Source organism: Schistocerca americana, chromosome 7, assembly GCF_021461395.2.
Source record: "Schistocerca americana isolate TAMUIC-IGC-003095 chromosome 7, iqSchAmer2.1, whole genome shotgun sequence".
Lineage (NCBI taxonomy): Eukaryota > Metazoa > Arthropoda > Insecta > Orthoptera > Acrididae > Schistocerca > Schistocerca americana.
The window spans coordinates 449,630,153-449,644,049 of record NC_060125.1 but is presented as its reverse complement, the minus strand read 5'-3'; the positions used below and the strand labels follow the sequence as shown (position 1 = coordinate 449,644,049).

General features: G+C 40.9%; 1 protein-coding gene across 3 annotated transcripts in view; it reads right to left on the bottom strand.

Moving 5' to 3' along the window:
• LOC124621758 (DENN domain-containing protein Crag) overlaps positions 1-13,897 on the bottom strand; it is a 315,880-nt gene that overhangs the window by 19,820 nt on the left and 282,163 nt on the right. For all 3 annotated transcript variants that reach the window (XM_047147171.1, XM_047147172.1, XM_047147173.1), the window contains one exon: positions 3,125-3,225. In XM_047147171.1, the coding sequence (XP_047003127.1) occupies positions 3,125-3,225 (101 nt within the window). The remainder of the gene's footprint in view (positions 1-3,124; positions 3,226-13,897) is intronic.

Genomic DNA, 13,897 nt, shown 5'->3' with positions numbered 1-13,897 from the left:
TGGTAAGAACAACGTCCATCACTGTCCATGAAAGGCAGGCATCCAGGTTTGAGGCCTGATTCAGCACCCTTTTTATTGGTCAGGAAGCCCCTCCTATTACGTAGGACAAATGGGAAAAGCATCGAAACTCAGATCAAAGTGCATGTAGATGCGATGTGGTTGGACAACATATCAAAATCCATATTGGCAATATGGACAACTTTCAACAGACAGGACAACTCTCAACAGACAGAGTGAAAAGCACTGAAGACTGCATCCAGATATTGCACCATGCTGAGAAAGATAACCTATGGACCTATTCAAGGAGAAAGATATATATGTACATAAACGCAAATCACCACATTATATTCTCGATGAACACACTGAGTTATGCAACCGTCCTTTCTTCAAAATTTCATTCACTTGTTTTCTGTGATAAAATCAAATTGCATACACTAATGCAACATGAAATACTACACTAAAATACACTCCTGGAAATTGAAATAAGAACACCGTGAATTCATTGTCCCAGGAACGGGAAACTTTGTTGACACAATTCCTGGGGTCAGATACATCACATGATCACACTGACAGAACCACAGGCACATAGACACAGGCAACAGAGCATGCACAATGTCGGCACTAGTACAGTGTATATCTACCTTTCGCAGCAATGCAGGCTGCTATTCTCCCATGGAGACGATCGTAGAGATGCTGGATGTAGTCCTGTGGAACGGCTTGCCATGCCATTTCCACCTGGCGCCTCAGTTGGACCAGCGTTCGTGCTGGACGTGCAGACCGCGTGAGACGACGCTTCATCCAGTCCCAAACATGCTCAATGGGGGACAGATCCGGAGATCTTGCTGGCCAGGGTAGTTGACGTACACCTTCTAGAGCACGTTGGGTGGCACAGGATACATGCGGACGTGCATTGTCCTGTTGGAACAGCAAGTTCCCTTGCCGGTCTAGGAATGGTAGAACGAAGGGTTCGATGACTGTTTGTATGTACCGTGCACTATTCAGTGTCCCCTCAACGATCACCAGTGGTGTACGGCCAGTGTAGGAGATCGCTCTCCACACCATGATGCCGGGTGTTGGCCCTGTGTGCCTCGGTCGTATGCAGTCCTGATTGTGGCGCTCACCTGCACGGCGCCAAACACGCATACGACCATCATTGGCACCAAGGCAGAAGCGACTCTCATCGCTGAAGACGACACGTCTCCATTCGTCCCTCCATTCACGCCTGTTGAGACACCACTGGAGGCGGGATGCACGATGTTGGGGCGTGAGCGGAAGACGGCCTAACGGTGTGCGGGACCGTAGCCCAGCTTCATGGAGACGGTTGCGAATGGTCCTCGCCGATACCCCAGGAGCAACAGTGTCCCTAATTTGCTGGGAAGTGGCGGTGCGGTCCCCTACGGCACTGCGTAGGATCCTACGGTCTTGGCGTGCATTCATGCGTCGCTGTGGTCCGGTCCCAGGTCGACGGGCACGTGCACCTTCCGCCGACCACTGGCGACAACATCGATGTACTGTGGAGACCTCACGCCCCACGTGTTGAGCAATTCGGCGGTACGTCCACCCGGCCTCCCGCATGCCCACTATATGCCCTCGCTCAAAGTCCGTCAACTGCACATACGGTTCACGTCCACGCTGTCGCGGCATGCTACCAGTGTTAAAGACTGCGATGGAGCTCCGTATGCCACGGCAAACTGGCTGACACTGACGGCGGCGGTGCACAAATGCTGCGCAGCTAGCGCCATTCGACGGCCAACACCGCGGTTCCTGGTGTGTCCGCTGTGCCGTGCGTGTGATCATTGCTTGTACAGCCCTCTCGCAGTGTCCGGAGCAAGTATGGTGGGTCTGACACACCGGTGTCAATGTGTTCTTTTTTCCATTTCCAGGAGTGTATAACAGCTTGCTTAGTCATACATTAATACAATAGTTAAATCAATGTCAAATTTCAAGTAGGTATTATATATTAATGTAGTGTCCTGGCACTATTTGTGTAAATAAATACAGTTATTAAAAGTGGTTGACTGCTGTTTTCTTCCTTTCAAGAATCATCTGTACCTTGCACACAGCCATGGTCTCAAAATGTGTTTCCAACATATTAGCCATTCAGTTACAACTGGTGTTCTATAAATTACCTTGGCAAAGAAGCAAATGGCACATCTCAAAATAGTCAATATCCAGCCCTGTTCTCACCACCTGGCATAGACCAGATCCATGTTCCTTAAATTGATATTAATTTATCTACATACTTCCCCTTCACTAAATGAAGGTGATTTTGCAGCAAGAATGGATACTGAAGTGGGTAACAATCATTTTGCAACTGGATATTCCTATGCCAATTCCTGTAACAATGTTACACTGGTGCTGTTCTAACAACATGTCAATAGTTGTCTCTTCCAGTCAACATATCAAATAAATTCTTGAAGAGATAGTTCAGCTAAATTTGCTCTATGTATATCATGAAAGCACTTTGCATACTGCAATTTGTTAATGTCATATATCCATTGCATACTAGTGTGCTGTAAGGACATCACCTGGTGTTCACTACCAGACCCTGTACAGCTGCAGTTTAAAAAATAGGTGTACAAACAACAGTGTCACAATATATTTACTGTTTTACTTAGTTTGTTGTTAAGAACTCATCAAAATATGAAAACAGTTTTAAAAAATAAATTGAATTTCTTGGCAATTTTTATTATTTGCTTGGTGAATTTTTGTTATTTACTAAATTTATAGGTAGGCAAAAATTAATTGAAAAGTGAATCGTGAACATGGTGAGCATATTCACTGATAAACGTATTACTTTTATGAACAACTGAAAAGTTCTACATAATAATTAATTTCTACAAATATAATTAATTGAAGAAACATAATACAAGTAACAAACTAAAATCACTTTGACTTAACAGTTTCTTCTTCTCTGAATAGACTCATTTATTACACTTAAATGTAGATTAACTTCAGTTCCAAAGTCAGTCATGTGACTGGTGAGCATACACATTCATGTTTACTGAGAAAATGTATTATATTTATAAACTGAATGACATGTACTATACCATAATGAGTTATCAAAAACATGAGCCACAGAAAATGTAAGAAATACTTTCACTTAGTTGCTTTTAATCTTTACCTTCCTGTTACATGCAGTCAGAGGATCTCCTTCTGCTGGACGAAGTTTACTGACATCTGTTTCAGCTGCACTGCTGGAATCTACTGATGAATTACTCAGACCTGTAATAAAGTAATTCATCAGTTTCAACAGCTGTAATTATACCAATGTAACTCTCAGGTTTTGTTGACGTGATTGATAAGAAGTGAGATTTTGGGTTTTCAACTGAGTTGTTCAACTCTCTGCACAATATTTCGAAGACCAACCCAGCTGTCTTCTTCAGTTGCTGCGAGTTTCGCTGTTGTACTCACTGCCTGGACTCCAACCAGACATATGCAAAAGGCATTGAGCAATAAAAATGAGATGTACCAATATCCTTATTAAATCTTCAACAAGATTAAATATATGCTAAGCAATGACATCAAGAGTATTAAAACTTTCAAGGTCACCAATACTCTTGATACCTCCATTGCAAACAATACTCATGGTAAGCCATCCAGTACCATGACTAAATTTATCATCCTTTAATCACTTCTCAGTACATTGATGTCCCTAACTAGATGTGGCGATGATGATGGGAATTGCACTTGGTTATACACAGCAGTGTGAGACCAACACTAACTCTCAGTCAGGCAGTGAGTAAATATAATGGCAATACTCACAGCACCTGAAGAAGATGGATGGGTCGGTTGTCTAAATATTGTACAGGAAATGGAAACTGAACATATGGAAGATTACAATCACACAAAATTATTTTTATTTCAACAAAAATCTGTGATTGGAGGACTCTTAAAAAATAAATAAATAAATAAATAAATAAAAATTGCACAGTGCTAATTGGTCATCCTAGTAGTGAAAGACATTGTTTTCTATCCTAGTAAGAGTGACCACAACACACTGTAATGCTTCTCAGGTAAACAGCTACTTATGTGAGATGTCTTTATGGGTTTCCCTTTGTTCAGCAATTAAAAAAAGTATTTTGATAGATGGATTTTATTCATTCGTTCCTGCTATAGTTCAGTTTTATTATAGGCTTGCTGAATTTGAATTACACACACAAATCCACAATATGTAATTTCAAAACGTGCACACAGTGCCTTAAAAAAGGAAAATTAGAAAGACAAGTCACAGTTCTGCAAGTGAAAGTTCATTATGTTCTACCCTCAGAGATATCCAAATACAACAAAATTGTTTTCTCCCCATTAAGTGAGCCATTAGCTCAATGCTGTTATTTATAATTCCAATACATGTGTTAATAGTATTCTCCGTCACTATTTTTTAGCTTGTATTTAATACTATTACAAACATTATTTTTGTTCCATATAGTGATATTCATTTTCATGCCAATACTTTTCTTATCCACGAGCCTTATGGTGCAACTTGAGTAAAAAAAAAGATCAGTTGATAGGACACCACCTGACGCATCAAGGAAAACTTGATTTGGTGTGGAGAGAAGTGTGGAGGATAATAATTGTAGAGGAGACAGACCAAGGCCTCTAGTTCACAAATCCAGGTGGATGTAAGGTTGCAGTAGTTATGCAGCATTGGTGAGACTTCAGCAAGATAGAGTAGCATAGAGAGCTCCATTAAACCAGTCTTCAGACTGAAGACCTAAAAAAAACACAGATCACTGAAGATAAGTGAGAAAAGTGGGATGACCTGAAACAGCACTTTCAAACTGATGCGTATTTACTCATCTATAAGTCAAATAATTTCTGCCAAAGGCCATGTAAGCCAGAAGAAATCCTGCACCATGGCTAAATGATGAGCTGAAGAGAGGGCTGCATGTATGACATACAGACGATGCCTCACCCTGGAAAATCATACTGCCTGTCAGTAGATGCTGAAGTGTGTCAGCAAATCTATAGGAAATGCTGAAATAGACATGCCTGTACATTAACTGACAACAGACAGATTAGATGTCATTGATTCTAGACGGAAAATACTCTTTCATAATCATGTTACCAAAAATATTGTTGAAAAATTCATGCATGATGTGTATTAAATCAGCACCCAATGGACATGATGCCATTACACTGTAAAAGGTCACACTTATTACTGACTCACTACTGCTCACAATGAAGGATATCTTCTATTACCACCAGACTGCAAGCTTTTTTCCAGTGACCTGGAAACAAAGACTTGTCAAACTACTGCCCAAAAAGGAACTGCCGCAGCAGTCTCTGATCACTGCCCCATTTGTGTTCTTTCATTGCTAGCTAAGTCCTTACAATATAAAGTCATGATCAGTATATTGACTACTTGATGACAAATAACCTAGTAGATAAATACCAAACAGACTTACATAGGCATTGCAATGCCTCAACAGTTTTACCAAAAATAACACATGACCTGAAGCTAGTCATGGTGGTGACTTTAACCCACCCAGTATTGGCTGGAAGAACTAAACATTACTTTTAGCGGTAAGGGAAGCCATGAAGCTACTAGAGTATGATGGTCACCAAAAGCAAAAAGGACATGAAAAAAGCTAATTGAGTATGTGTGTCCAGTCCCTAGCGAATGAGACAGGAACTGAAATTGAGGGTAGCAAAGCAAAAGCTCAAATCCTTAACTCTGCTTTCAAATGTTCCTTTACAAAGGAAAATGTTCCAGCATAAAGTCAAGCACCAGCATGCCAGTTGGAAACCACAGAGCAGAGAGGGCTGTGAAGAAGATGTCAGCCAATAGCACTCTGACCGACCCCTCTAAGATTACAACGTGACAGCAGCGGCCTCTAGATGAAGCAAACAAAAGCGCTGCTCCCGACTGGTCATGGCCAGTTCTACAAAAGCATCAAAGACCAGCGACTTGGATAAAACCATCCACTGTATTCCTTCACTTGTGTAGGAATCATTATACTGAAGGACATAGATTATATTGCATGTTGCCCTTTGCTTGCAACACATCTGTGTACATCTGTAATTATAGGTTATCTGTTTTGAGCTGACTGCAATGTAACTAAAAAGAATCACACCAGACGCATTTCACTTTTATTCTGTGGCATTCTGAAATTGGATACATACACTTGTAAATTTATTTTTTGATTCTTTTAGGTTAAAAACAGCGTTTTCTTTGTGAAGTTAGTCTGTAAGCTACTTACGGTGTTTCTTTACATAGTCTGCACCTTCCCCTCTGGCTAGCAGTGGTTGATGTCGACAGGCTTCATTTCACATCTGCAGTTTTTGGCATTTTGCGTTATTTCCTGCACTGCACTGCACTACTTATAATTGACTTTCTTAACTGTTCTTCATTCTCATCACTGCTACAGTATTTATGTCTACTCTCTTGTTTTCATTCACATTGTGAGTGTTGACAACCTATGAAACAATTTTGTGTGTGTGTGTGTGTGTGTGTGTGTGTGTGTGAGAGAGAGAGAGAGAGAGAGAGAGAGAGAGATAGTGAAATTGTCTTGTATGTAGATAGAGACATGAGAGGGGTGTCCCCTCCCCTCACCCCTTCTAAAGAAAGGGGGGGGGGGGGGGAAGACAGGGATTGCCGAGACACTGATTATCGGATAGAACTGGGAGAAAATGGTAGTGGTAAATTGAACCTGTGGTTATATTTGTACTTTTAATGTTATATTAAGTGGTCAATCCCTTTAAAGAGTGTGTGGCTTACCAAGGTGATCTGATCATTTATGAGTTGTTTCTTTATTGTTATGGTTTTTTGGATGTGGTAGTCTTCTTGTAGGGTGAGGAGGTGCTTTTTGATTTTGTTTATCCTTATGATTTCCATGTCTGTGTGTCTGGTTATAATTTTATGTTGGTGTTGGTGTAAGTGTTCTGCAAATGTTGAATGATTTGTCCTATACTTCCATGTTCTTTGTATCTGGTGTCAAATACCCTCCTGGTTTGACCTATCTTCCATTTGCATTTTAGTTGGTATATTCCTGATTTCTGATACAGATCAGGTTTTCCTTTTTTTTTTTGGAAGTATTTCTGAATTGAGTTGTTGGTTTGGTGAGCTACTTTTATGCCTTGTTTTTTGAAAATATTGGATATTCTGTGTGTGTATTTGTGGTTGTACGTCATCGTGCACCATCTTTTACTTTCTGTTTCTTTCACACTTTGTGCTGTTTCTATTCTTGTATTTTGTGTGTTTCTTTGTGTGTGATTTTGTCCTTGTGTTGATGGTAGTTGGGTGTTTGTTCTTTTCTGTTTCTTCATTTTATTGTTCAGCTTTGTTACTAAGTTCTCTTTGTATCCATTGTTTGTGGCTATTTGTAAATGGAAGTTAGGTATTGTCATTGATTCATTTCATAATAAAATTCTTTAATACGAATTTGCTTGAATTGTTGTCTAGCGATCTGAGAAGCCAGTTTCCTAGGCATCCCATATTTGATGAGTAGGCAGGACACAACAGAAAACCCAGGAGAATTGCCCCAATTTAATCCTTGTGCCAACAAAAAGATGATTGATATAAGTACTAGTGTCGATAGTGTTGAGAAACAGCTGAAATCGTTTAAACTGAACAAAGCTCCAGGCTCTGATGCAATCCCTGTCAGACTCTATTTTGAATTTGTTGCTGAGTTAGCCCCTCTTCTAACTATAATCTGTTGTAGATCACCTGAACAAAAAACCATCCCCAGTTCTTGGAAAAAGACACGGGTCACACCCATCTACAAGAAGGATAGTAGGAGTGATCCACAAAGCTACCATCCAACATCTGTGACATCAAATTGTTGTAGAATCTTAAAACACATTCTGAGCTCAAACATAATGAGGATCGTGAATAGTGTTTCCTGATTTCCAAAAATCTTCCAACTCAGAACCACACCAATGTTTATTGTCAAAAGTATGAGATCATATAGGGTATCAAGTGAAATTGGTGACTGGGTTGAAGACTTTTTGATAGGGAACACACAGGATGTTATTTTGTATGGGGAGTCATCGTCAGATGTAGAAGTATCTTTGGGTGTGCTCCAGGGAAGTGTGATGGGACCCTTGCTGTTCATTTTGTATATTCATGACCTTGCAAGACAATATTAATCGTAAAATCAGGCTTTTTGCAAATGATGCAGTTATCTATAATGAAGTACTATCTAAGAGAAGCTCCATATAATAGAGGGAAACACTCCACATGGGAAAAATATATCTAAAAACAAAGATGGTGTAACTTACCAAACGAAAGCGCTGGCATGTTGATAGACACACAAACACACACACAAAATTCAAGCTTTCGCAACCAATGGTTGCTTCATCAGGAAAGAGGGAAGGAGAGGGAAAGACGAAAGGATGTGGGTTTTAAGGGAGAGGGTAAGGAGTCATTCCAATCCCGGGAGCGGAAAGACTTACCTTAGGGGGGAAAAAAGGACAGGTATACACTCGCACACACACACATATCCATCCACACGTACACAGACACAAATGTCTGCTTGTGTCTGTGTACGTGCAGATGGATGTGTGTGTGTGTGTGTGTGTGTGTGTGTGTGTGTGTGTGTGTGTGTGTGTGTGTGTGCATGGGCGAGTGTATACCTGTCCTTTTTTCCCCCTAAGGTAAGTCTTTCCACTCCCGGGATTGGAATGACTCCTTACCCTCTCCCTTAAAACCCACATCCTTTCGTCTTTCCCTCTCCTTCCCTCTTTCCTGATGAAGCAACTGTTGGTTGCGAAAGCTTGAATTTTGTGTGTATGTTTGTGTTTCTTTGTGTGTCTATCAACATGCCAGCACTTTCATTTGGTAAGTTACATATCTTTGTTTTTAGACATAGAAGCTGCATATATACCCATATAATAGAGGAAACATTCCATGTGGGAAAAATATATCTAAAAACAAAGATATTTGTATATTTGTGTCTCTATCAACATACCAACGCTTTCGTTTGGTAAGTTACATCATCTTTGTTTTTGCATATATATTCAGATTGATTTTGATAAGATCAACATGGTGCAGAGAGGGGCAAATTGCTCTAAATGTTCCAAAATGTAAAATTTTGCACTTCACTTGACAAAATTAAAAATTTAGCATCCTATCACTATAATAACAATGAGTCACTGTTGGAATCGGCCAGCTCATACAAATACCTGGGTGTAACACTTTGTAGGGATATGAAATGGACTTATCACATAGGTTCAGTTGTGCATAAAGCAGTTGAGAAACTTCAGTTTATTGGTAGAATATTGGGGAAGTGCTACCAGTCTACAAATGAGTTTGCTTACAAACCATGTGAGTGAGCCATCCTAGAATATTGCTCAACAGTGCGGGACCTGTAACAGAAAGGACTAACAGGGGATATTGAACTTATACTGAGAAGGGTAGCACAAATGGACACAGATTTGTTTAATCAGTGGGAGAGTGTCACAGAGATACTGAAGAAACTGAACAGGTAGACTCTTTGAGACAGACATAAGCTAACCTGAGAAAGTCTATTAACAAAGTTTCATGAAACGGCTTTAAATTATTACTTTAGGGATATACTAAAACCCCCTACATAATCACACACACAGGGATCATGAGGATAAGATTAGAATACTTGCTGCATGCACAGAGGTAGTCAAACAATTATTCTTACCGTACTCCATACCTGAATGGAACAGGAGAAAACCCTAATAACTGGTACAATGGGACATATCCTCTGCCGTGCACCTCACAGTGGTTTGCAGAGTATAGATGTAGATGTATATGTAGATGCAGATATTTGGTCAAACAGACGGACAGTCATTACTGACTTACTTAAAGGATGCCCTGAGAATCTTTGATTTAGATCTAGCAAACACAGAGTAATTGTAGTTAAAGCTGAATAATATTATAAATTGTGGTCTAGATAAGTATGTAGCCAGTACCATTCAAGACACTAAAACACTCTCACTACAAAAGGGACTGTAGGGAAATTGATACAGTACATTTAATAGAAACTTATGCACCCATAAGAATAGATATGTGTGAAGCCCGCAATAACTTTCAGTCAGTCCTGGCAAAAGATCTATAACAAAATTTTAGGAAGTTCTGGTCACACGTAATGACAATGAACAGGTCCAAAGCTTCCATCTAATCTCTCAAATGTCCTCCTGGTGTTGAAAATGAAGGCAGCAGATATATTAAATACCATATTTAAAAATATTTTTGTGTGCGAGGATATTACCATATAAAGGCTTGATATTAAAATAACGGTATCCCCCCCCCAACTCCCTCCTCAATATTGCAAACAAGTAAACCTACTTAAAGTGATCAAGGAACTAGGTGCTAACTGGACACCAGTTATATTTTACATTCAATGAACTGCACTGTTAGCCCCCTCCCTAGCTCATATTTATCGAGAATCTCTTGCACAATAAATACTTCCATGTGACTACAACAGATTGGAGCCACTGAATTAAAAACAAATATCTATGATGTCAGTCTGTTGCAGAAACCTACAGCCTATTCTAAGCTCAAATGTTCCTGGAGGACAATAAAGATCTCTAAAAGAATCAGTTGCAAACAACAGATGTGCATGAACAGGCAAATTATGCTTTACTAAATTATTTAAAGGCATTCAATACTCTACCTCATTATTGACTGCTAACAGAGATATAATTGTAAGGAATATTGTCCCACATATTTGATTAGCTCTATGAACATTTGGATAATGGGACACAATAAGTTTACTGGGTCGGGAATATTTTACTGAAATAAAAATAACATTTTGTCATCTTTATTCTTTGGTCTCTTTATCCACAGCTGCAATTATACACATAATTTAGGTTATGTGCCATCAATTTTCAACTGTAATTAAGAGTCTTATTTACACTGTACATATTTTGCTTTATTTTGAACACCTTCAGTGGTCAGAGTTTTCGTTCCCTATTTCCTTTAGTAAAGTTCATCCACACATAGGTGCTCAATTTTTATAACGATACACTTCAATGACAGCAGATGAATTTACATAATCATGTTGTTTAGCTGCACTTATACCATGTGTATTTTGTTTTCTTGTTGTGAGACACAAGCTGTGCAACAATAAAAAAAATTAACTTGGTGTAAGTGCTTATACACAACATGATAATGTAACAACGGAAAGTCCGGAATGAAATAACGACAACATTATGAAAAGGATAGATTGCCCCCTCACCACATACAGGAGGTTCTGAGTTGCAGACAAGCACAACGAAACAACTGCTAAACATTTAAGTTTTCAGCTATAAGGTCTTCTTCGGAAATGGAAAACACGCTCACACACATTCACAAAAGCACAACTCACATGCACTGGGCCCTGTCTCTCACCATTGTGGCCCTATTGTGGATTGTAACTGCATCTGGCATGAGCATCAAACTGAGGTGAATGATTATAATAAGGAGGAGGTATGGGGTGGGAAGGGGAAGGGGGAGGGATAGCAGGGTAGTGCTGGGGGAAGATGATGTCCTGCCTGTGAGATGTGGTGGGGACATTTTAGGACCACTAGGGGAGCACAAAAGGGAAAGTGGAAAGGAGAGAAGAAAAGTAAGGAAGGGGAAAATACTAGTGGGTGCAATGGCGGAACAGAAGGCTTGTGGAGTGGGAGTAGGGAAGGGGATAGGTAGATTGAGGACTGGAGGTAGCAAAGGTTGACTTTAGAGGGTTACAGGAATGCAGCATAAATTGTAGAGAGAATTTCCACACACGCAATTTGGAAATGCTGGTGTGGGTAGGAAGGATCCCGGTGGTGCAAATTGTGAAACAGCCACTGAAGAGAAGCATATCATGTTGGGCAACATTTTCAGCAACTGAGTGGTCTGATTGTTTCTTCTCCACATTCTGGAGGAAGTCATTCATGCATACACACAGCTTGTTAGTTCTCATGTCCATCTAGAAAGCAGCGTAGTGGTTGTAGCTCAGTTTGCAATTCATGTAACTGGTTTCACAGGTAGTCTTGCCTTTGACGGGATAGGAGATGCTGTGATAGTACAAGAATAGTTGGTAGTGGAAGGATGCATCGAACAGGTCTTGCATCTAGACCTATTGCAGTGATATGAGCCATGAGGTATGAGGCAGGAAATAGGGGTGAAGTAAGGGTGGACAAGGATATTTTGTAGGTTTGGTGGGTGGCGGAATACTACTGAGAGGCGGGAGGAGGGTGGGGGGAGGAGGGGGGGGGGGGAGGACAGTGGGTAGGCTATTCTTTACTTTAAGGCACGACAAGAGGTAGCTGAAACCCTAGTGGAGAATGTGATTCAGTTGCTCCAGTCTTAGGTGGTACTGAGTCACGAGGCGAGTGATTCTTTGTGGCCGGACAGCGGACCGTGGGAAGTGGTTGGTGACTACATCTCCCATGCCCTCTCTCTCCAGTCACCTACTATTTTCCACATACCAACTGTCTGTCCACAAAGGAGCACTCGTCTCGTGACTTGTTAACACCCTGGACTGGAGCAATTGAATCACATTCTCTGCCTGGGTTTCAACTATTTCTTGTTGTGCCCTGAAATGAGGAATATCCTACCCCTCCCATTGTGGTATTCTGTAACTCACTGAACCTACAACAATATCCTTGTCCATATCTACTCCAAACCTGCTCCCAACCCTTTATCTCATAGCTCATACTCCTGCAGTAGACTTAGATGCAAGACTGTCTCATACACCCTACTACCATCAACACATCCTCTAGTCCTGTCACAGGTATCAGTTATCCCTTCAAAGATATGGCTACTTGCGAAACCGGCCATGTGATCTACAAACTAAGCTGCAACCCTGTGCTGTTTTCTATATGGGCATGACAATTAACAACCTGTCTGTCTGCATGAATAGTCACCGTCTAACTCTAACTAAAAGACACATGCTGCCCAACACGATGTGTTCACAACCTGTTCCATCAGGATCCTTCCTACCAACACAAGCTTTTCTGAATTCCACCGATGTGAACTCTCCCTACAATGTATCCTTCATTTTCATAACCCTCCTGGCCTCATCCTTTGCTATTTCCTGTCCTCCACCTACCTACCCCCTCCCCGTTCCCACTCCAGCAGTACACACAATGTATGCCTTCTATTCTGCCAACACACCAACTAGTCTTTTCCCCTTCTCTACTTCTCTCCTATTCCACTCCCCTAGGAGTCCCAACCCTGCCCTAACACATCCCTACATGCTCTCACAGGCAGTGCAACACTTTCCTCCACCACTACCTTGAAATCTTTCCTCTTCCCTGTGCCATGCCTCCTCCTTGGCACCACCACCCACCCCAGATTTCTGCTCATGCCTGACATCTGACACAGTTGCAGTCCACAGTTGGGCTGCAGTGGCTGGAGACAGTGGCATTGTTTGTGTGAGTTGAGCTTAAGTGAATGTATGTCAATTTCCAATGATGGCTTTTGGCAAAAAAATTTAATGTTTAGCAGTCTTTTCATTATGCCTGGCTGTGTCTCAATTCCTCCTCTATGTGGTATGTCCTTTTCATAATGATTCCATCCTGGACTTTTTTGCTTAACAGCTTTTCTTCCATCACACAACCCAGTGCTGTTTTCCTGTGTTGTTATTATCTAACAAATTTTATTATCTCTTGTCCTTTTCTTTCTCTTATTTCCTGTGTTTTACTGTTGCTTTCCAAACTCCACATGCACTGACTTCTGAGCTACATTGTATGAACAGCCTCATTCAAATTCAACACATGGATATGTGACTATGTGGATTGTTGGGGCAGTATCTAATGACCCACACTCTGCACACTGATACAATCATTTCTATGCCTTCCTTCATCATTTCTATGCCTTCCTTCAAAGTTATTACACCCCCTAACTCCCTGTGCCTCATGAACTCGCTGAACCTCATAACAACCCCCCCCCCTGACCCCCCCTCCCACCCCACCATTCTTCTCGCATATTCCAGCCTGCACATGCTGACCTCAC